At 42.3% G+C, this 22,592-nt stretch overlaps 1 protein-coding gene across 1 annotated transcript; it reads right to left on the bottom strand.

Moving 5' to 3' along the window:
* Positions 1 to 342: 342 nt before the first annotated feature.
* Positions 343 to 20,621, bottom strand: LOC115206207 (alpha-2-macroglobulin-like). Its single transcript, XM_029772910.1, has 36 exons — positions 20,379 to 20,621; positions 18,053 to 18,236; positions 17,400 to 17,556; positions 17,218 to 17,270; positions 16,932 to 16,952; positions 16,594 to 16,762; positions 16,432 to 16,516; positions 16,159 to 16,273; positions 15,945 to 16,053; positions 15,753 to 15,862; positions 15,400 to 15,567; positions 14,998 to 15,234; positions 14,683 to 14,746; positions 14,277 to 14,422; positions 13,254 to 13,403; positions 12,546 to 12,758; positions 12,218 to 12,311; positions 11,799 to 11,922; positions 11,343 to 11,568; positions 9,320 to 9,446; positions 8,640 to 8,761; positions 8,078 to 8,129; positions 7,865 to 7,948; positions 7,405 to 7,581; positions 6,893 to 6,974; positions 6,446 to 6,602; positions 5,791 to 5,865; positions 4,229 to 4,394; positions 3,958 to 4,154; positions 3,469 to 3,684; positions 3,129 to 3,257; positions 2,625 to 2,705; positions 2,331 to 2,399; positions 2,019 to 2,124; positions 844 to 889; positions 343 to 674 (listed from the first exon to the last, which is right to left on the bottom strand). Exons 1-36 carry the CDS (start codon positions 20,459 to 20,461, stop codon positions 671 to 673), a joined length of 4,398 nt encoding a protein of 1,465 aa, XP_029628770.1. The 5' UTR covers positions 20,462 to 20,621; the 3' UTR covers positions 343 to 670.
* Positions 20,622 to 22,592: the final 1,971 nt, after the last annotated feature.

The following is a 22,592-nucleotide window of genomic DNA, read 5'->3' as shown; positions in this document are numbered from 1 at the left end:
ACATGTAAACCTGTTTAGGTTTGTGAAATTGAGTTGCATCTTTTTCTGGTTAACCTGCCTGAGGTACTGTAAACCATGTCACTCAAGTATCAGAAAATACCTTAATATATTTGCCCCACACTGAAATGGGTGTAACCAAATGTTCAGCATTGGCCAGAGGTAGTGTTAGAAAAAGGTTTTACTGTAAAATGTCATTTACTCATTCAACCAGTATTGTACAAAAAGCCATTTCAACAGAAGTCTAATGGTCAGAATACACTTCAGTTAACAGTATGCCACACTCAATATGCTCCCATCTGACACACCGTTATGTATAGATTATATCTATTAAAACAGATGTTACGGAGACTGGTTTTATTAACATTTAAATTTGCAGTAGAAACATTAATAACTTTTTGCATAACGAGCTCACAATCACTTTAATAGCAGGATTACAACAGAAGTCAAAGTAACAAAGAGTTACGATTTTACCTTAAGGCCCATCTATTAAATGACATTGTAAGTGAACACAACTTAAACAGATTACAAGTTGGTCAATGTGTAAGCACCAAATAAATGGAGGGGTTCTACGAGCTCTGCCTAAAAAATTAAATGGTACTTCCTAAAAAGGAAAGCAATTAGTTGAGCCCAGGTCCAGTCAGCGTGATTGGCTCTCACACGTCATTGACTGTCACCTGTGAAAATGACAAACATCAATAGAATATTCCCTGCTTTGCCTAGGATTTTACTCCCTCTGAAAACAGTAAACATACATGGTCATCTAAATTTGTCAGTGAAGCTCATTTCACAAACTGAAGTATGCGAAATGTAGGTTTGGTTATAGAAAGGCTGTTATGTACTTACTCACTCTCCGCACATGGGGAGCTGTATTCACTCACAGCTTCATCACCTGAGAACAGAAAAGAGGTCAGTTCCTTTCTAATGATAACTACTTCCCTGTCAATCTTTAAACTCCCACTGCAGGGGTGAACCAATGGGCCCATACTGGCGATGGCTTGTTTCCTTCTTCAAGGAACCAGAGCTTTGTACATAACCTTGACGGGTATGCCAGTGGCAAATATTTCAGAGAATGGGGTGGTTTGGAAACTGGTATTCCATTAGAGAAAGAAAAAATATATCATGTTTTCAGGACCCCGTCTTTCAAAGATTATTTGTAAAAATCCAAATACCCTCAGATATACATTGTAAAGGGTTTGAACATGCACCTGTGGAACGGTTGTTAATACACTTAAACAGTAGGCAATTCAGGTCACAGTTATGACAACTTAGGACACTAAAGAGGCCTTTCTACCAACTCTGAAAAACACCAAGAGAAAGATGCCCAGGGTCCCTGCTCATCTGCGTGAACGTGCCTTAGGCATGCTGCAAGGAGGCATGACTGCAGATGTGGCCAAGGCAATAAATTGCAATGTCTGTACTGTGAGACGCAGCGGCCAGCTGATAGTCCTCGCAGTGGCAGACCACGTGTAACACCTGTACAGGATGGCGGCACCAACTGCCCAAGTTACACCAGGAACGCACAACCCCTCCCATTAGTGCTCAGACTGTCCTCAATAGGCTGGACTGAGGTCTTGTAGGCCTGTTGTAAGGCAGGTCCTCACCGGCAACAACGTCGCCTACGGGCGAAAACCAGCGCAATTAAGTCCTACACAACCAGGTGAGGGGAGGTCCTTACTAATCAGTGACCTTAATTCAAGCAACCAAAAACTCGCACTCGGCCCTCGAATGAGTTTGACACAAGGTCTAATATGTAGTTGTGAGTGTTATTCTTTTTCTATTTGAGAAAAGTACCAGTTTTTCCATAAACCCTTGGGGAGCACAATGTTTCTGCGCATGAAGTCACGTTTAAGGCTGCAGAATTATAGGAAACTTAAATACCCTGGTATTCCATAAATCCTGGTTGGAGGATTCTGGATATCCTGCTTATCCTCCAGTTGGGATTTTGGGAAAAGCACAGAATTTATTGAAAGTTCTTGGCAACCCTACACATTTCACTGTGTGTTAGATGGAATTCTTACTTGTCTGGTAGTAGTCATACACTTTCACCACAGCTGGTTTCAGATTCCTCACAGGCACATCCTCCTCTATGGCCAGGCTGTACGTCTTCGTTTCCTTCTGCTTGAGCTGGAAGAAAAGGAATAATACAGTTGACATTGCAGTTCAATGTTATAGATTCACATAGTGTTACTGTATAAAACAGCCACTACAGTCTTACTTTGATGTTACCGTTCAAGTTAAATCCAGTGTGTAGATGCAAATGAGACCACATCCAACTAGGTTCTGTAACTGATAAAGACAGCCCCGTTTAGATGCAACATTCATGTTCCTACCCCATCTAGGTAGATGACGACATGTCCTTCCTCCAGGTCAACTCGTTTGACAGTGGGGTCATTTTTCAACTGGAAAAACAGAACACAGGATAAGATAGTGTCATAGACAGTACAACTGATACGTTCAAAGGACAACTACTGGCATTGACAAAACGATAATACTTACCATTAGAACAGATGCCATTATCATTTTATACATTAATCCTCAAGGGGATTATACTTAGTGTCAGGAGTGTTCCCCAAACTGGTAAAACTCCTGGCCCTGATTAAACTGAGGTTCTCTTATTGACTCACAGGCCTGAGGGAGGACTTGTCCAGGACAAAGCCGGAGAGAAGCTTGACATTGATGATCACCATGTTGGTCTCCTCTCGCCGACCACCATGTTGGTCTCCTCTCGCCGACCATTGTACCTGTCAGTCACAGTCAGATGAAGGAGGATATTATCTTAAAAAGGTGCAACTACGCAGAAGTCGCTCCGCCATTTCCTGATTGCTAAAATTCTACTAGTTAGCTTAATTTAAGTTTGTGACAAAACAAGAAACTCATCAAAACCGCTTGGAAATCTTTTATTTTCTGCTGTTCAAAACCGAAAGTAAAAGCTGCAAAAACTATACTTAATGGGAAGCATAAAAATAGATCTAACACTTGCTGTCAATGAGGATGACAGATCTATAACTCATATTTCTATGTGAATTTGGTCAGGTCGCCCAAAAAGTTATAGTGCAGCTTTAAAGATGCATCTACACACTGGTGGTTCAGTCATTGTTTTCAGCTGCTATTTCAAGGGTAAAAGGAATACCACTGTACCTGACATCCACAGACACTATCAGAGATTTCTTGGTGCCGTTACATTTCCCAAGCGTCTGTGTTGAGATGTTGAAAGCAGAGAAGTCAGGAGGAGGGGGAATATTGTAGTGCATGGCGATCTGAAAAGACAGACGATACTATTGAGATGCATGAAATCAAACCACACACATTTCAATGTACAGTAGCACACATGCATTACGATTAATGCTGAAATTCTAGGGTTGAAACGTTCGTTTTTTTGCAACAGTGTGCTCTACTGAACATCAAACCAGATACTCAGTACATGCAGTACTGAGAGGCAGCAAAGGGAAAAAACAACTGGAGCCTGACCTGCACAAAGACGCAGCTCTTGCCCTGTGCCTTGATGTTATAGTCCCCAGGAACCTCCCCCAGCTGCTTCTCCTGATAGAGCAGCCTGTTGTTCTGATTCACAGTAAACTCCATCTTCAGGCCTCCGGCCGAGCTCACACTGACTGTACTGGCGCCCTCTGGACTGAAGGTGGCAGCACCGTACTTGGCCAGGGCCTGCAGTGCTACCACTGTGTCCTGGTGACGGGGGAAGAGAGAAGTACTGTTGCTAAAACAAATCCTGATCCACTATAGCTTGGGTATGATGGAGAGAATCAATAAAATGAAGCACAACAAGTCAAGGAAATCCATGTGTTATGAAATGATTGTAAGGCTTTAGTACAATGTCCAATTTACTACATTTCATATAACAAATAAGGATTTGGTGTGATCCATGTACTAACAGTAGGAGCGATTGGCAGATGAGTTGCTAGAGTGAATGAATGTATGTCTACCAGACCAATAAAGTACCTGTGTTGAGGCAAAGCCTCCGTAGGGGTTCTGCTGCTGGGCTAGCCAGCGGACGATGCCAGTGGAGTAGTCCAGCCCAAAGCCTGGCATGGTGGGACCGGAAAGCAGCGCCAGCAGCACATAGGATGTCATCTCCACCTCCAGAGAGTCCGTCTTCGACCCAGAAGACTCTGCTCTCTCCCAGTGACGATTGCCACCTGTGGTAATTGTCAGTTTCCCAGCAGTCAGACAGAACGGTAGAGAGACATTTTCACTAAGAGACAAGACATACCTGAGGTAGCAGCTATCTTGTCCAGGTGGGTGATGAGCTTGGCCCTCATGTCCTGGTTTTGGGCCAGGGTGAAGGTGTAGGACAGCAGGGCCATGGTGTAGGTGTTGTCCAGCTGGTCAGACACTGCTGCCTTCAGACACACCAGACTCTTCTCCACCATGGGGTCCTGACACACCCACATACAAGAGCATTGTGTTTATTATGCACCAAACAGAGGAACACTGAAACTGGGAGGGATTATCTGGACCAATAAGAAACATGCACATTTTCAGTTGCAAAATGTTCATGGGTTTTCCATTGCGCTCCCTAATGAATACAACCCAGACCTTTAATACGAGTACCGAATAACGTTAGCAATATAAATAAATTAACTAGTGTATATACTGTGTACAGTGAGAGATTGAGAAGAGTTGGACAAACACATGCATATAAAAATAATGCATTTTCTCCCATTCCTCTCAACCTCTGTCAGGTTGGATGGGGAGTGATGCTGCACAGCTATTTTCAGGTCTCTCCAGAGGCAAAACAGTCTCAGGTCCTGAGCAGGTTCTCATCAAGGATCGCTGTACTTTGCTCCGTTCATCTTTGCCTTGATCCTGACTAGTCTCCCAGTCCCTGCTACTGAAAAACACCCCCATAGCATGCTGCCACCACCATGCTTTACTGTAGGGATGTTGCCAGGTTCCCTCCAGATGTGGCCATTGACATTCAGGCAAAAGAGTTCAAGCTTGGTTTCATCACACCAGAGAATCTTGTTTCTCATGGTCTGAGAGTCTTTAGGTGCCTTTTGGCAAACCCTAAGTGGGCTGTCATGTGCCTTTTACTGAGTGGCTTCCGTCTGGCACTCTACCATAAAGACCTGATTGGTGGAGTGCTGCAGAGATGGTTGTCCTTCTGGAAGGTTCTCCCATCACCACAGGAACTACAGAACTGACCGTAGGGTTCTTGGCTTTTGCTCTGGCATGCACTGTCAACTGTGGGACCATATATATATATATATATATATATACACACACACACACACACACACACACAGGTGTGCGCCTTTCCAAATCAAGTCCAATCAAGTGGACTCCAATTAAGTTGTATAAACACCTCAAGGATGATCAATGGAAACAGGATGCACCTGAGCTCAATTTCAAGTCTCATTGCAGAAGATCTGAATACTTACATAAGGAATCTGTTTTTTATTCAATACATTTGCAAACATTCCTAAAAACCTGTTTTCGCTTTGTCATTATGGTGTGTAGATCACTGAGGATTTTTAACATTTTATTAATCCATTTTAGAATAAGGCTGTAACATAACAAAATGTTGAAAATGTCAAGGGGTCTGAATAGTTTCCCAGAAGGAACTGTATATTGGGATGCTGTTTATTAGAATACATGGCAAGTGAGGCGTTCTGTGGGTGACATCGTCTTATTTAGAATTGTGTTGTAGTTCGACGGCTAAGCAGAAATATCCACTAGGGACGTTCACGTTTTGATAAAATCACCAAATGTGACCTTGTTTATCAATAACATTTTAAAAATACTTGGATATGGAAAGAGGTGATAACTCACAGAAGTGTTGCCATCCAGCTCCAGCAGTGCAGCGGTGATGTAGGCAGTGAGCGACACTTCATCCCCGACCCCTCCCTATGACAACAAAGGATGCCAGTAAACGTCATCCAACATCATACAGTACTCCAAGGTGTTACAGAGTTTCAAAGTCACACTGATATCAGGTAAAAACATTGCAGTGTTTAAAACAACATTCACATGATAATGGTGCACAAAGATAAAGAACTGGGGGGAAATAACTAAGAGTACTGTTTAGGAGATGCATAAAAGCTGTCGGGACTAGTCAGACTGAGGTCCCTTTAGGGAGGTGGTGTGTAATCAGGACTGGCAAAAACATGCTTGGGATTCTTGTTGTGCTCAGTATGTGCTCCGTCGGGGCACACGTGGGGTCCTAAGGTCCTCCTAACAGTACATTTTCCTACAAGTCAGTGCAATATGAGGTATGTAAAGTACTCATACTTGATGTTAGACTAAGTCTTTTGTTTGTTAGTCATCTAGGATTTTATGCAGACTCCACCATTGCACTCCAAATAGAACGGGAAACTTGCACCAGAACCTCCTGCTGAATCTCTGCCCTTAACGTTACCTTTGCACATTTGGTGGCAGCAGTAGGATACTCATCCTCTTATTACCCACTGAGCTCTGACTCCTTTACCTTCATGCCGTTATGGAAGAGTTTCCCCACTGACGCGATGCAGCCATCCGTCTGCTGGTGACTGGCCAACCAGGCCTTGGCCTGGGCAATGTGGGCGGGGTCCACAAAGATGTAGGGCTTGGCCCCTCCAAAGGACTTCATCACAAAGGAGGTGAGCCTGAGAGGACACAGGTCAGATGTCACTGGAGTTACAGACTAGATGTGGTGAGCCTTGCCTAAACTACAGATCATAGACTCTAGATAACAGTAGCCATACTGTATGTGCTGAAGCCAACTATATTTGCCATAGCACATACTAGTATGGATTTGAGACCGTCACATTCCTACCTCGATTACATGCTGCGACCCCCTATAATCTAATGTGATTTTCATGACTTAAAAAAAAGGTAAATTGAGGAATAATCTAAGAGAAGGTATTATGACTGTGTGGACTTCAATTGAACGGACCACGTGTTTCCAGAATCATCGCTCTTCCCAAAGGCACTGTAGGAGCCATCGTCATGCTTGTAGTTGAGCTCCCTCTGGTAGCCTGCAACACAAATGGCCAAATGAAGAAAGACTCTCCTTCTAGGGACTTGTACTGTATGTGGAAGGTGACGTTAACTGGTTCAGTGCCAAATATATACACAACAGGTTGTTGCTAGTCAGAGGAGAGATGCACACAGGATCAGACAGCACAAACTGTCAGACAGTGTTGATCTTTGCAGAGTCCTGTTCAATCACAGCTCATTATTTAAAAAGTACAAGGCTTACTGCAAATTCTCTTGTCATATCCCATTCTATGCATTAAGTTAAGCAATAGTCTTCAGAATAGATAGCGGTCGATTTCACCAGGGTTATGTCCAGTAGGGAGACTAACCTTTTTATTGAGTAAAACGGGGAGTGCAGGCTGTAACTGAACATGTCTGATAATAATTGCAACATGTTGTGCCTTAATGAACTGGACCCAGCTCACTCACCACTGTCTAGGAAGCCTGTGGCCCTGGTCTGGATCTCCATGGTGAGCTGCCTGGTGCTTTGCAGGTAGTTGAGGATGTAGATATTGGGAGCAAACAGCACCATGTTCTGCTCTCCACAGCCATAAGGCATCTGCAACAGGCTGTCCAGGTTCTTCATGGCCCGACCCATCAGGTCGCCTGGTGAACGAGACCAACCATTGAGACAATCGCAGTGGATATTCGACCAGCAGAGCCCCGTTTCTTACCTTAACCCTAAAAATAACCAATGCTTATCCTGATCTTCACCCATAACCTTAAGGCAATCATAGATCTGCAGGTGGAATATCCACATATAGAGGGATGAAAAATTCTTGCCTACATTTCATCTGCACCAAAATGGAAAACATATCCTGAAAATGTTATAAGACTTTTAAAAAAATGAGTAGGTGTGAACTCAGCAAAACAGATGGATAATTCTCACCCAGTACTGAGAGGGAGGCCTTGGCAGAGCCCTCCACAAACACCTCAGGCAGCTTCAGAGAGATGTCCTTCTCCACCGGGCCCTCTGGTGACGCGAGACAGAAACCAGAGAGTGACTTGATAACCAATTAAAAAGTATCTGTCATCTAAACCAAAACAAATGCACTTCAACTTAATTATGAGAAAGTATGACTGATAGACGTCAGTAGATTACCTGCAGGGCAGAGCAGAGCATTGTGGCTGACCGTCTCCTGGGTTCCCTCGGCCTGAGAGGGAAAGTGTAACAGCACCAACATACATTTTTAAAAACAGTAATGACGACAACTCAAGTTAATTCTACCATAGAATTTATATGGTAACCACTTAAAGGTACATTTCACTCCAAAATCAAACATTTAAAACCTGAAACGTAGACCAATGTTAAGATAAGTCTACATCCCAGACCATCTGTTGTGTAGGTCCAGCTATACAGCTAAATCTAAAATGAATATAAAAGATATGCACCAAGTAATTCCCAGATGTAATTCTTTATTAAAAATATATACACACACACACACACTTACTTTCAATTTATTAGGCATGGGCTGGAGTCTAACTGCATTTGGGCTTGAAACACCAAACCATGTTGGTCTCCTCTCATCAAAATATGCAACATACAATAGCAGGGGATATAGATTCTACTGTATTCACCCTTGACCTAGTGTTACTGAAAACCCAGCTCTCTAATTAAATGTGGGAGAAAAACAGTGGACTTGCTATACAGGACAGACACTCACCTCTACCAGCAGTGTTTGCACAACGGTGTCAATGCGTCCTTTCTCTGGCACCGTGGCCACCTCGTTGCCGCAGAACTTCTTAGTTGTCAACGCCTCGGCGCTCACTTTCACGCGCACCTCCCCTATAGTTCAGTCCAGGGAAACATTAACATTCTAGTCTATACCAGTCACCCATCAACCTGCCCTTCCATCAGCTTGCTTCCTTTTACCCACTCCACCTCCAGCCTCTGTCACTCATGTACCCTGGCTCAACTGTTCCCTCCTTTGTGCCATCCCTCGTTTCCTCTCTCCTCCTTGGTCCCTCCCTCCATTTCTCTGATAGGGGTTATCAGTGGCTGAGGTAGATCTTTGAGCATGTCATATATATTCGAGGAATTTGTGTATCAGATAAATCATTTCATTTACGGAAATGTCAGTCTAATGAGAGCTGTGTGAAGTCAACAAACCTGTCTTAATACACTACAGGAGCATCACTGCTTCCAAATCACTCCCTACCCTTCACTATTTGCATATTTGAAAGGTGTGGATGGGTATAAGCAGTGTAGTGGAGCTTCTACCATATTTCTAACACCTTACAGATCTGCAAGCAGCAAAGGGTTAGGGGGCAAGGGCCTAGGGAGTAAATGTGGAGTCTACCGCAAGAGCCTTGTGAGAGATTGACAGAGTACTGCATGGCTCACCTAAAGCAGTTGGGGTGAGGATCCACTTGAAGGTCCTGCTCTCTTCAGCACACAGACACAGGGTGTACTGGCAGCCGTCACATGGCCTGGCTGTGAACTGGTTCGACTCAGCTAGAGTCACCTTCACCTAGGAGAAACACATGGGTCAATTGCAACTCTTTACTAGATTTCTCAAAAACGTCAGAGCGTCTAGATTGTTCCCCAAAGATTAGCAAAAATAAAAGCCATGGGTTTCTTTCTATTTTCTACAATAGTGACAACTATGAAATAACGTGTTAAAATATATTTAGATTCTTCAAAGTAACCACCCTTTGCCTTGATGACAGCTTTGCACACTCTTGGCATTCGCTCAACCAGCTTCATGAGTAATGCTTTTCCAACAGTCTTGAAGGGTTCCCACATATGCTGAGCACTAGTTGGCTGCTTTTCCTTCACTCTGCGGTCCAACTCATTCCAAACCATCTCAATTGGGTTGAGGTCAGGTCATCTGACGCAGCACCATCACTCTCCTTCTTGGTCAAATAGCCCTTACACAGCCTGGAGGTGTGTTGAGTCATTGTCCGGTTGAAAAACAAATCATCCTCCCACTAAGTGCAAACCAGATGGGATGGCGTATTGCTGCAGAATGCTGTGGTAGCCATGCTGGTTAAGTGTGCCTTCAATTCTAAATAAATCAGTGTCACCAGCAAAGCACCCCCACACTTCACGGTAGGAACCACACATGCGGAGATCCGTTCACCTACTCTGCGTCTCACAAAGACACGGCGGTTGGAACCAAACATCTCAAATTTCGACTCAGACCAAAGGATAGATTCACTGGTCTAATGCACATTGCTTGTTTTTCTTGGCCAAGTCTCTTCTTATTGGTGTCCTTTAGTAGTGGTTTCTTTGCAGCAATTCAACCATGAAGGCCTGATTCACGCAGTCTCCTCTGAACAGGTGATGTGTCTTACTTGAACTCTGAAGCTTTATTTGGCCTGCAATTCCTGAGGCTGATAACTAATACATCTTCTGCAGCAGAGGTAAGTCTGGGTCTTCCTTTCCTGTGGCGGTCCTCATGAGAGCCAGTTATCATAGTGCTTGATGGTTTTTGCAACTGCACACGGAAGAAACTTTCCAATGTCCTTGTTTTTGAAAGAGCGCATTTTGTCCATTAAAATATCAAATTGATCAGCAATACAGTATAGACATTGTTAATGTCTAGCTGGAAACGGCTGATTTTTTACAGAATATCTACGTAAGCCCATTATCAGCAACCATCACTCCTGTGTTCCAATAGCACGTTGTGTTACCTAATCCAAGTTTCACTTTAAAAGGCTAATTGATCATTAGAAAACCCTTTTGCAATTATGTTAGCACAGCTGATAACTGTTGTGCTGATAAAACTGGCAATAAATCTGGCCTTCTTTAGAATCAGCATTTGTGGGTTTGATTACAGGCAGAAACAAAGAACTTCGTTCTGAAACTCGTCAGTCTATTCAATGCGAGAAATTGCCAAGAAACTGAAGATCTCATACAAACAAACGCAGTGTACTACTCCCTTCACAGAACAGCGCAAACTAGCTCTAACCAGAATAGAAAGGAGTGGGAGGCCCCGGTGCACAACTAAGCAAGAGTACAAGTACATTAGTGTGTCGAGTTTGAGAAATAGACACCTCACAAGTCCTCAACTGGCAGCTTAATTAAATAGAATCCGCAAAACACCAGTCTTAACGTCAACAGTGAAGAGGTGACTCCGGGATGCTGGCCTTCTAGGCAGAGGTGCAAAGAAAAAGCCATATCTCAGACTGGCCAATAAAAATAACAGATTAAGATGGGCAAAAGAACAGACACTGGACAGAGGAACTCTGCCTAGAAGGCCAGCATCCCGGAGTCAATGCTGTTAAATTATCTGCCCCCCCCCCCCGACCATTTGCTCCAACACAAATTGGCCTGCAGCTGAATCGCGTTGCCTACCCCTGGTCTACCCAAATGAAGTGGGACTGGAGAGGTAAAGAAAGAGACAACACTGGGGGGGACTTACCATGATACACTTGGAGAGGTAGTTGAACACTGTGGCCTTGAGTGTGAACACCTCCCCCCGGATGACAGAGTAGGGCAGCGTCAGGCTCACAAAGAAGGGTTGGAAGGCAGTGAGGCCAGTGTTGGGAGCCAGGCCAAAACCCACTGGGGAAGTACAGAACGCCCCTGCAGCCCACTCAGTGATGGTGTCTGGGACAGTCTTCTCAACATTCACTTTTCCTGTATGTCTGGTAGTGGTGAAAAGGGTGCAATAAAAACGAAATACATTAAAGCACATGATTTATGGTCAATTCAATAGCGGACTAGGTGATTTATTATTATTTTTTTAAATCGACCCCTAGGACAAAGACATGCCTGTGGTTTCAGTATTGCCATATTAGTAGGCATTGTCAGCCCAGAACCCCATGGAAAGGGATGCGTGGTGGACTACAAATATGGCGTCTGTCACAATGCTTACCCCACAGGAACCAGGTCCCAGATCCAGGTCTCAGGGAAGTACGTGCGGACGGTCTCTTTAGGCTTGTCAGAGGCTCCAGGGGTTGGTGCGCTCTCCTCTTTAGGCATCATGTTCATGGGACGAACTGTAAATAGAAACAAATCCTTCATTAGCATATCAAATCAAAGTTTATTGGTCACATACAGATTTGCAGGCGTTATGGCAGGTGCAGCGAAATGCTGGCGTTACTAGCTCCAACAATACAAATAAAGGATTAAGAACAAACAATCCAAGTAGATATTAGAGTGGGAATATAAATGGTGTGTATAGACAGAATATAATTTGGAAAATAAAAAAATATTAAGATGAGCCATGTTGAGAACACAGTATGATCATTCACAGTGAGTAAACAGTATATGGTGACCATTCAATGACTATACCTTCCATCATACCATTTTGTTTCATTGGAAAGTATGTGTTACAGTTGTAAGGTTTTTTCACGTCAGAGTTGGTCAGGATCTTGATTCCAACTTCCTAAAATGAAAAGTACAAGCAATAGAACAGTGTCAGCGTGTAAAGGTCATATCATACCTGGATTTCAGTTTGGGGTATTGGTTGAATCAATTTAAAACGCATCTTTTTACTGATTTCTGAAAACTCACTTCAGAGACAGCATTCTGTTTTAATTAATTCAGTGTCTACTTTACAAAGATTCTTACATATACATTTTCCATATTCCAAACAGACAAACTTATTTGAGTCTCATACTTTAAAGATGCTGTAGACATCGTTTTTGTCGTTGCTGGGGCCAAACCAGAATGAGCGTTTCCCCCAATCAGGTACTACCAACTCCTCGACCGGTTTTGGTTCGGGTGGAAGGATCATCTCTTCAAATCTTGGAGGATATCGAAGGCATGGGTAGGGGTCTTCTACTCTGTATGAATATCCAGACAACTTCTGAACAGGCAGCTGACTGAAGACCTGCGGAGAAGTAATATACACCTCTAGTAATACTGACTTTAAAAGCCGCAGCATCTTGACAGTCAGAGCGTGGTCAGAGGTTATAGGGTCAGTGCATTGGATAACACATAGGTTAAATGCATATAGACAATACTTGATCTGCACTCGAGTTAGTGGCACAACAGAACCAACAAAATAGTCCCACAAGTAAAAACTTCTAAACTTTAAGTATCAGACAGCGGTTAATATATGGTTAGAGGAAGCTGAAAGTGAGCCAAATCCCATCTTGAAAAACACAGGTGCACAAAAATAATGCCAAAGGAGATGTGTGATCATGGTTAGGCTTCAGCTTAGTGTGGTGAGTCAATGGTTAGTAAGTGAATGTGATGGGCTGTGTCCTGTCCCAAATGGCACCCTATGTAGTGCACTATTTTTGATCAGACCCCAATGAGGCCCTGGTTAAAAGTAGTGCACTACATAGGGAGCCATTTGGGACGCGGGCCATGGAGAACGTACAGAGTCCAGGCTGAGCTCCTGTTCAGGCTGCAGCAGCAGCACACTCTGGTCGATGGCCCTGAGAGAACACAGAGACCCTGGGTGGGCCTGGAGGCTCAGAGAGGTCTTCTCCCCTGGCAACTCCTGGAGGGACGAGAACTTCAGGGACACCTGGAGAGGAGAAAAGCGGGAGACATCACAGCTATGTTTAAATATATCTATACTAGCATACATGTCCAACGCATTGGTTCATTTCAAGTACAGAGCGCACAATATAATAATGCTAGTACTGTGTAGAGCAGGGGTCTCCAACAGGTCGACCACAAGCTACCAGTAGGTCGCAGCCCACCTAGGAGTAGCTCGCCAAACAATTCTGAAAGTACATGCAATTCTCACGTGTTCCACAGCAAACACCGTAAGCTCTCAGCTACTATGAAAGCAACGCAACATTGACATCCCAGCCCCGGTTAGCCACTATTGGCATAAAAAGCCAAACCTAACAATGTCTGCCAATTCATACCATGAATATTACCCCAGTCGGTCTGTGCGGTGTGCATGTTTGCCTATCACTCAGTGTGTAACCAGTTGATGTGATAACCAGCTTGTGGGTTGGCAGAAATATTTCCCCCCCCAAAAACTCAATTGTTGACTGCAAAGTAGGCTTACCTGGCAGAAGCATATCATGAGTAAGTGTATCTGTGGGGCTTGCGCCACAAAAGCCTCAGCTTAGATATTCAACACACTTTTTATGCTGAGGTCTACTAACAGCTGTCATTATGGAGCAGCCCAAACTGAGCCATTGCTCTGAGGGTGACCACAACCACTGACTCATCAACACCACCACTGAGCACGCAACAACTGACCGCTGACCACATCTAGACAGAAACACACCCAACGGATTTATGATGATCCAAAAGGTGCAGTTGAAGGATTTCATATCATAGTCTGATGCAAAGTCATTTTGGAAATTGATCGTAGTGCATGTAGCCCCGATATTACATTTTGACATATCACATAGCTGGCGAAAGACACCTAGTTGCCTACCTTGTTTTTTAGGCAGAGTTGAATGGGGAAGTCTTGGCTATCTGCTACTGCCTCCCCATTAGGCAACACGGTGTACACCACCACCTGGGCAAAAGGGGTCAGCTCAGGCATCCGCTGCAGCGAGAGCATCAGCTCCCCTTGGTTAACTGAAATAAGAGATGGACATTAGCTCACCATAAGCCACCAATACGGACATAGTGTTCAGTGACTAGTCTATGAAATATACTCTGCAGTAACAGCTTGTTTTGAAGATGTAATCTGGATGATTGAATCCTGTCGTGACAGCTTTTTATCCCATGCCAGTTTAATGCCATTAGGCCTTTTCCCAGGAGGAATGTTCTCTAATCAAGTGGTGTTCCTAAAATTCCAGCTAGCATTCGGGAGAATCCAAGACCACTTTATTTACCTTTTCTTTCTTTAATGATCACAGGAAGACGGCCGTGCTGCTGAATGCTGCCTCTAGATATAACCTGGGACATAAGAGACAGCCAGGTGGCAGCGTCAACATTAATAACCAGAGAAAAGTTCCTGGCCAAAACCTGGAGATCTGCTAGCAAATATAGTACTGTGCATCACCCATGATGAAATATTCAACTGGAAGTCAAGTACTGTATGGTTTTCCCAAACCATTCTAAAAATATTTTCTTACAACACAATCAAATACCCCAAATCTTGTGGAATTGGACAAATTATTTTGAGTGAAACATCCCTTTAACCTTACCAGATAGAAAAAGTCCAGGGTCGTCTGTCCCCTTTTCAGCTCCACCCCGTGGATGATGTAGCGAGCAAGAACAATACCGTCCTTCTCACAGGAGAACTTCCCTTCGCCCTGCATTATCTTCACAAAGCTCTTGCTCTTGGAATAAAATTTCCACGCGAAATGGTAAGCAGATGTATATAGAGGACTACGCACACCCTGTTCGTACAGATAATCCTCCATAACCTTTTGATAACGAGCCTGGTTCAAGAAACACAAAAAATGTATGAAAAATAAGAAGTTGTAGTAACCTTGGAGAATACACCAGGAGAAATGAATGATCTCACTCAGAACAAACTGAATATTTACAGTAAACAATACCATTAAATATTTAATAGGGGAACCCATGAGCGAGTGACCACTGACCGACAGAGAGACAGAATCAGAAGTCCATAGAGAAGTGTCTAGAGAGAAAGAAGCAATGCCCTTGCTGTCTGTGGTGAGAGTCCAGTTCTCAGATTGGCCACCGTTTTGTAGGAAGAGATACACAGGCTCATTGGGAACGGGAGTAGAGTCTGGACCGGTCACCTTGATCTGAAAACACAGGAGAGGATGACTGCAGACATCCAATATACTAAATGTACACTCCCATTGCATACAAGATATGAAAAGCATGGTTTAGATGCTCCAAATGATATGTTAACATTCAGCACAACTTCATTCAAAGACATTTCTCTGCAGTGTTAAAAAAAACATTTGTTAACATAGTTTGTCCTCACCTTCCCCTCATACGCAATTCCTGGTTTATATGCTTGGGGCACATCCTCAAAACTGACCGTTATGATGACATTGGTGAAGCTTGCCTTGCCACTACCTTTAAGGATGACCCCTGGAGAGAACACAGGCAATGGTCAGAGGTTAACAGTTCAGCATGTAAACACCTCTACGTTCAAGATAAGGTTCTCTCCTACCAGTTCCATATTCCTCCATCTCAGTCTCCACTTCGAAGTCCCCAAAAGATTCCCGTAGACGGAACCGGGTCAAGTCGATCATTTGGGTTGCACAACCAGTTTTGTCAGTCTAGGGTGAATGAGTACAGTTGTAGGTCAGCTTAGCTCAGCTACAAAAACCTCAACAGTGAGTGTTCTTCGTCAAAGAATTTGGCATAACAATAAAAACACTTACTTTGATAACATACACCTCGCAGATATTACTAGAATCATATAACCAGTGATATTGAACAGCAATTCTGCAAACCGTCGCAGTGACAGACCCCACCACTGGTTTTCCATAAGTGTATCTAGAAATAAAGTCACCAGAAGACAATTAACTGTTCCAAAATAGTAGAAACAGCTTTGAACATAAGCAAGTATCTATAAAGTACAGTCTATGCAATACACAAATGAAGGCTTAATTCTCTGTCCATACAGTTTCCCAGTTTACATCTTATGCACTTACTTGCCACAAACTCTCAGCGTTGCTCGTTTGTCCAGAATAGTGATTGTTTGGGGTAGATAGACTTTGACCTCATATTTGGGTAAAACTGTAAAAAATGCATATCAATATTATTTCCTCATTGTCTGTTGAACTACACCATGTAAAAACGGTAGATTTTCTCACCATATTCTTTGATGTCAAAGTTTTGGGAGGATTGCTCTCCCTTCTCATTCCATGCAGTGATGATGTAACTTCCTTGCGTTGCCTCTGCGGACATGGGGTGGGACAGGTCCAGAATTCCACTCACTGTTGACTGGTTCAACCACTGAGCAATGCGGTTGGAGTTCGGGTCCTGTATTCAGATTCATAATAGGTTGAAGGAAGGTATTTTGTTATAGAGACAGGCATTGTATAAATTCATGCCACAGAACATATTGGCAGGTAATATTTTTGAAGGGAGATCATGTCATTATTATATACAGCTTTGGTTTTTAGTTGCAATGGATTTGAATGAGTCTCACCTGAAGCTCCACTGTTAGATACTAGAAAAGAGAAACAAAATATTTGTGCATTTGGCCCAAAAAAACATTTTCAAACTTTATTATTTCCCAAAATTGTTTTTACAGTAGACCTCGTGTCAAAATTGTATTAAAATATTAATTTCACCACTTCCCAAAACAGTTTCTACAGTACAGGCATCTTTATCTACAGAGTTGCAGTACAGAGCAAATTAACTCTGACCACGTTTGCCAAGCCAGCTACACACAGTCTGTGTCTCACCCAGACAACACTGAAAGAGTAACTTACCATCTGATTGAATGACAAGAAACTGGCATCCAGCGAAACGATTCGGAACTTGACTGGAAAAGCGGTAGAAACATTTCCATCCTCCATTTCAGTAATGACCTTTCCTCAAGCTTATGGCCTCACAAATATACTTTAAAGTATGCATAAACATTCCAGTGTTCATCAAAGATGATGATATCTACCTGTCTGTCCAGGTTTGTAGACTGGTTTGTCTGTCTGGAAAATGGTGAGGAATCTTTTAGGCTTGATAAGGATCTTGGTCATTTTACTCATCTCGTCCTTCCTCCCCTTGATGCTGACATTGACAGTGGCCACACTGTCAGCCGTCACTGGGGGTACCTACAATATGAAGAACGGAAGCTTGTTAGACTTTCTATAATCCTCTAGCTCCTAACCAAAGTACAGCTCTCTGACTGAGTAGCTTGAGAACATAGGGCTTTTTGTTAAGTGGTAGATGGCAAAGTATGATTAATGTAACTGCTATTGCCTTTCATAGGTTGGATCATTTTCCATACAACACCCAGCCTGTAATCCAAGTTGAATTCCACAAAACATGATTGACTACTCAGAATAAAACAATGAAGTGTTGAATGAATGTGCATAGCTAGCTTGAGTCTACGGTAGAGAATGACCAGTACTAGTTTCCATAGTATTATAGAAGATCCTGATCTATAGCGCATCAAATCGTTGTGGAACTTTGCAGTTAGAAATGTCATACATAGAGCTGGCTTGATACTTTACATGTCAGAGAGGCATGTTGGTTCTACATGAAATATTTATATCAGAGCATTCCACAACGTTGTAGCATGCTGAACGCAGCCCAGTTGCAGCTGACCTGGAAGGAGATGCAGCGATAGAAGTCCTGTGTTACGTCTTCCTCCAGTAGAATGGTGCTGCTGCCACCCTCCAGCTCCAGCGACACCTTCAACGACAGAGGCTCTGTGGCTTGGTGGACCTGAGCACAAAGTTTCTCTGTGGTCCCTCCTACCAGCTCCGAGCTGACCGTCACCAGGTAAATCCTAAAAGGGGAATGAGTCAGCATGAATGCAGCTGTGGTAATAATACTTAATAAGTGGCAGTGTACTCAAACAGCTCTTTAGTTCCTTTGTAGTCTACTGACTTTTTAAAGTTGGGGACAAAGTGACCTTAATTGTCTCTGGCTATGTGCCCCACTCAGAGTCCAATTGATTGTGTTTTGGAGAGTGTAGGAATGGATACCAATGAGTTGTTTTGATGGACTGTCAACCATGTCTTGGGGATGATTAAACAGAGGGAAATCAGACCAATACAGTGCATTCGTATTCAGACCCCTTGACTTTGTCCACATTTCTTTACGTTGGACTTACTCTAAAATGGCTTAAATAAAATGTTTTCCCTCAATCTAATTGAATTTACCACAGGTAGTAGACTCCAATCAAGTTGTAGAAACAACTCAAGGATGATCAATGGAAACAGGATGCACTTGAGCTCAATTGCGAGTCATTTATTAATTTATTTAACTAGGCAAGTCAGTTAAGAACAAATTCTTATTTACAATGACGGCCTACCGGGGAACAGTTTAGTGGCCCAGCCAGAGCCCTGACTTGAACCCGATCGATGATCAGAGGAGAGACCTGAAAATAGCTGTGAAGAGATGCTCCCCATCCAACCTGAAAGAGCTTGAGAGGATCTGCAGAGAATGGGAGAAACTCCCCAAATACAGGTGTGCCAAGATTGTAGCGTCATACCCAAGAAGACACGAGGCTGTAATCACTGCCAAAGGTGCTTCAACAAAGTACTGAGTCTGAATACTTACAGTTGAAGTCAGAAGATGACATACACCTTAGACAAATACTTTTAAACTCAGTTTCACAATTCCTGACATTTAATCCTAGTAAAAAGTCCCTGTCTTAGGTCAGTTAAGATCACCACTATTTTAAGAGAATGTGAAATGTCAGAATAATAGTAGAGAGAGAAACAGTTATTTCAGCTTTTATTTCTTTCATCACATTCCCAGTGGATCACAAGTTGAAATCCACTCAATTAGTATTTGGTAGCACTGCCATCAAATTGTTTAACTTGGGCAAATGTTTTAGGTCGCCTTCCACAATAAGTTGGGTGAATTTTGGCCCATTCCTCCTGACAGAGGCTGGTGTAACTGAGTCAGGTTCGTAGGCCTCCTTGCTCGCACATGCTTTTCCCAGTTACGCTGACACATTTTCTATAGGATTGAGGTCAGAGCTTTGTGATGGCCACTCCAATACCTTGACTTTGTTGTCCTTAAGCCATTTTGCCACAACCTCCAATTGACTCAAATTATGTCAATTAGCCTATCAGAAGCATCTAAAGCCATGACATCATTTTCTGGAATTTTCCAACCTGTTTAAAGGCACAGTCAACTAAGTGTATGTAAACGTCTGACCCACTGGAATTGTGATATGGTGATTTAAAAGTGAAATAATGTCTGTAAACAATTGTTGGAAAAATGACTTGTGTCATGCACAAAGTAGATGTCCTAACCAACTTGCCAAAACTATAGTTTGTTAACAAGAAATATGTGGAGTGGTTGAAAAACCAAGTCAATGACTAAACTTCAACTGTATGTAACATGTGAGCGTTCTCTTTTTAATACATTTGCAAACATTAAAAATAAAATATATATTTTTTAAAAACAGGTTTTGCTGTGTCATTATGGGGGGTACTGTGTCTAGCTTGATATTTTTTTTATTAACTCAATTTTAGAATAAGGCTGTAACTTAACATTTGTTAAAAGTCAAGGGGTCTGAATACCAAAAATCTATAGTTCTATTTGCCAGCATGTCTCATAACAAATGAAAAGCCTCACATGCAGAGAGATAGAGATACTGCATGTATAACAGTGATGTCCTGTGGCCTTACCACTCTTTTGTATTATTATTCACAAATAGAGACAATTGCAAGCGTCTTTTCAGTTATCAGTGCAGTGAGCTTATAAAATATTGTATTATATTTAATATGATTATAACTAAAATAATTATATTGTTCAGGTGGGCTATTCTACACCTGCATAGCGTGCAGAATTCGGGGTATAATTAATTCCTACATTTGAAGTCTGTTGCATCCAGCCAGACATGTAAATACAAATAGCTGATTGTGTGTTTAATCTACTGCTTTCTACATCAAATGTGTTGTAGCGTACTTACGATTTGAAGGTGCGCGATGTCGCGGTTTGTATAATCACTGATGTGCTCAATACAAAGAAAAGTAAGTTGAGAGCCATGGCCATAGCTTCGGTACACAGCCGGTCTTCCTCCGCACTTGGAAATGCTCCCTTCTCTTCCTCGTCCAGGGAGATTGTCAGGAAAGTTGCACAAACGGTGCTATATATACCCAAATGCACCCTCCTGTGTCACTCCCTTCCAAATTGTTTGGAACACTGCAGCCACCTCCCGTTTCCTCCCAACTCCCGCTGAAGTCCTCAACTAGTCACAGCCCCCCGACCAATGGGATGGTCAGAATGATGATGAAATCACCTCAGGCTATTTTGGCGGGAACACCTGAGAGAAGAACCTATGTAGCCTGGCTAACCTGTCGACTTAGTCCACCTGTCAATTTAGCCATTATTCATGTGAAAAGCCACCATAGCCTACAGCTTTCTGCTTTGACTGAAAAATACAACATATTAGCTCACCCATAGCATAATTATTTCCCATTGTGTCAGCACTATGTTAATATCAACAGCCAAATATTGTCATCTAATCTAACAGTAAACCTAGTGGATTAATATACAACAAGAGTAATTTGAAACAATGGCAATTGTATGCTCCAATGCAGGGGGATTGTGCCTCTTGCTATTCTCAGTGGTGTAACGTACTTAAGTAATACTCTCAAGTATTTTTACTTAAATAGTTTTTTGGGGTATCTGTACTTTACTTTACTCTTGATATTTTTGACAACTTTTACTTCACAACATTCCTAAAGAAACGTATGTACTTTTACTCCATACATTTTCCCTGACACCCAAAAGTACAGATTACAGTTTGAATGCTTAGCAGGACAGGACAATTGTCGAATTCACACACTTATCAAGAGAAGATCCCTGTTCATCCCATACTGCCTCTGATATGGCGGACTCACTAAACACATGCTTCGTCTGTAAATGATGTACGTAAATTTAAAAAACAAGAAAATGATGCTGTCTGGTTTGCTTTATATAAGGAATTTGAAATCATTTATACTCGTACTTTTACTTTTGATACTTAAGTATATTTTAGCAATTACACTTACTTTTAATAGTTAAGTATATTTAAAACCAAATACTTTTAACCTTTTACTCCAGTAGTATTTTACTGAGTGACTTTCACTTTACTATTCATTTTCTATTAAGATATCTTTACTTTGACTCAAGTATGACAACTGGGTACTTTTTCCACCACTGGTTATTCTAAACAATTGATTCTGGGTGCTGAAATTAGCCACATGTCAATGTGAACAGTCGTTATGCCATTACAATGTGGATATCAGGCCCCATGTTCCCCCAGGAATGAAGAGAAGTAAGTTAATATTGTGAATATCATGGAGAGAGTTTTGCATAGTCCAACCATGGCTGATATAAATAACATGAAGATAGTGAATCTAAAAAAATGACATTTCCTAAAGAAAATATGTATGCTTGCTAGTCTTGAAGTATTATGATTTAGTTTAGTTTACTAGGATCCCCATTAGCTGCTGCGCATGCAGTAGCCACTCTTACTGGGATCCACACAAAATACAGTCACATGTGAAATGTATTAGCACCCTTGATAAAGATGAGCAAAAAAGACTATAAAATAAATAATAAACACTGAGCTATAATGTATGCTCAATTGTTTTTCTGAGAAAAATATTTACTTTAACAGGTATTGTTTTTTAAATCTCAAAAAGATAGGTGTGGCCAGTCCTTGCATCCATAGCTCTGTGTATGGATGCAGAGAAGTTCTCAACTAGTCGCTGCCTTCTGACCAATGTGACGGTCAGAATGACGACCAAAATTCCACAGGCAATTTTTTTTACACAGCTTGGCGGGAACACTTGAGAGAAGAAATACCTGTTTAGCCTGGCTAACCTGTTGATTTAGCCCACCTGTCGATTTAGACATTAGCCATGAAAAAGCCGCGATAGCCTACTGCTATGTGCTTGGATGGATAAAATGCAACATATTAGCACACCAATAGCATATTTATTTCCCATTGTGTGAGCAGGAAATATCCTTTTCTAGTTTCACTATCTCCATATTATTTATATCAGCCATGGTTGACCTATGCAAAACTCTCTCCATTATATCCACATTACTGACTGACTATCAACAGCCAAATATTGTCATTAAATTTAACAGTAAACCTAGTGGATCAATATACAACAACCAGTGTAATTTCATA

This window comes from Salmo trutta, chromosome 13 (genome assembly GCF_901001165.1).
Source record: "Salmo trutta chromosome 13, fSalTru1.1, whole genome shotgun sequence".
NCBI classification, from domain to species: Eukaryota; Metazoa; Chordata; class Actinopteri; order Salmoniformes; family Salmonidae; genus Salmo; species Salmo trutta.
The sequence above is the reverse complement of the archived record's forward strand: the minus strand, read 5'-3'. Positions and strand labels throughout refer to the sequence as shown.

Excerpts from the sequence above, each read along its gene's own strand:
- LOC115206207 (XM_029772910.1), bottom strand. The coding sequence starts at position 20,461 with ATGGCCATGGCTCTCAACTTACTTTTCTTTGTATTGAGCACATCAGTG. Across the intron at positions 12,759-13,253 it reads AGGAGCTCAGCCTGGACTCT|GTCTTCAGTCAGCTGCCTGT; the intron begins GTACGTTCTCCA and ends ACTTCTCCGCAG. Across the intron at positions 7,582-7,864 it reads GGCCTCCCTCTCAGTACTGG|GCGACCTGATGGGTCGGGCC; the intron begins GTGAGAATTATC and ends CTCGTTCACCAG.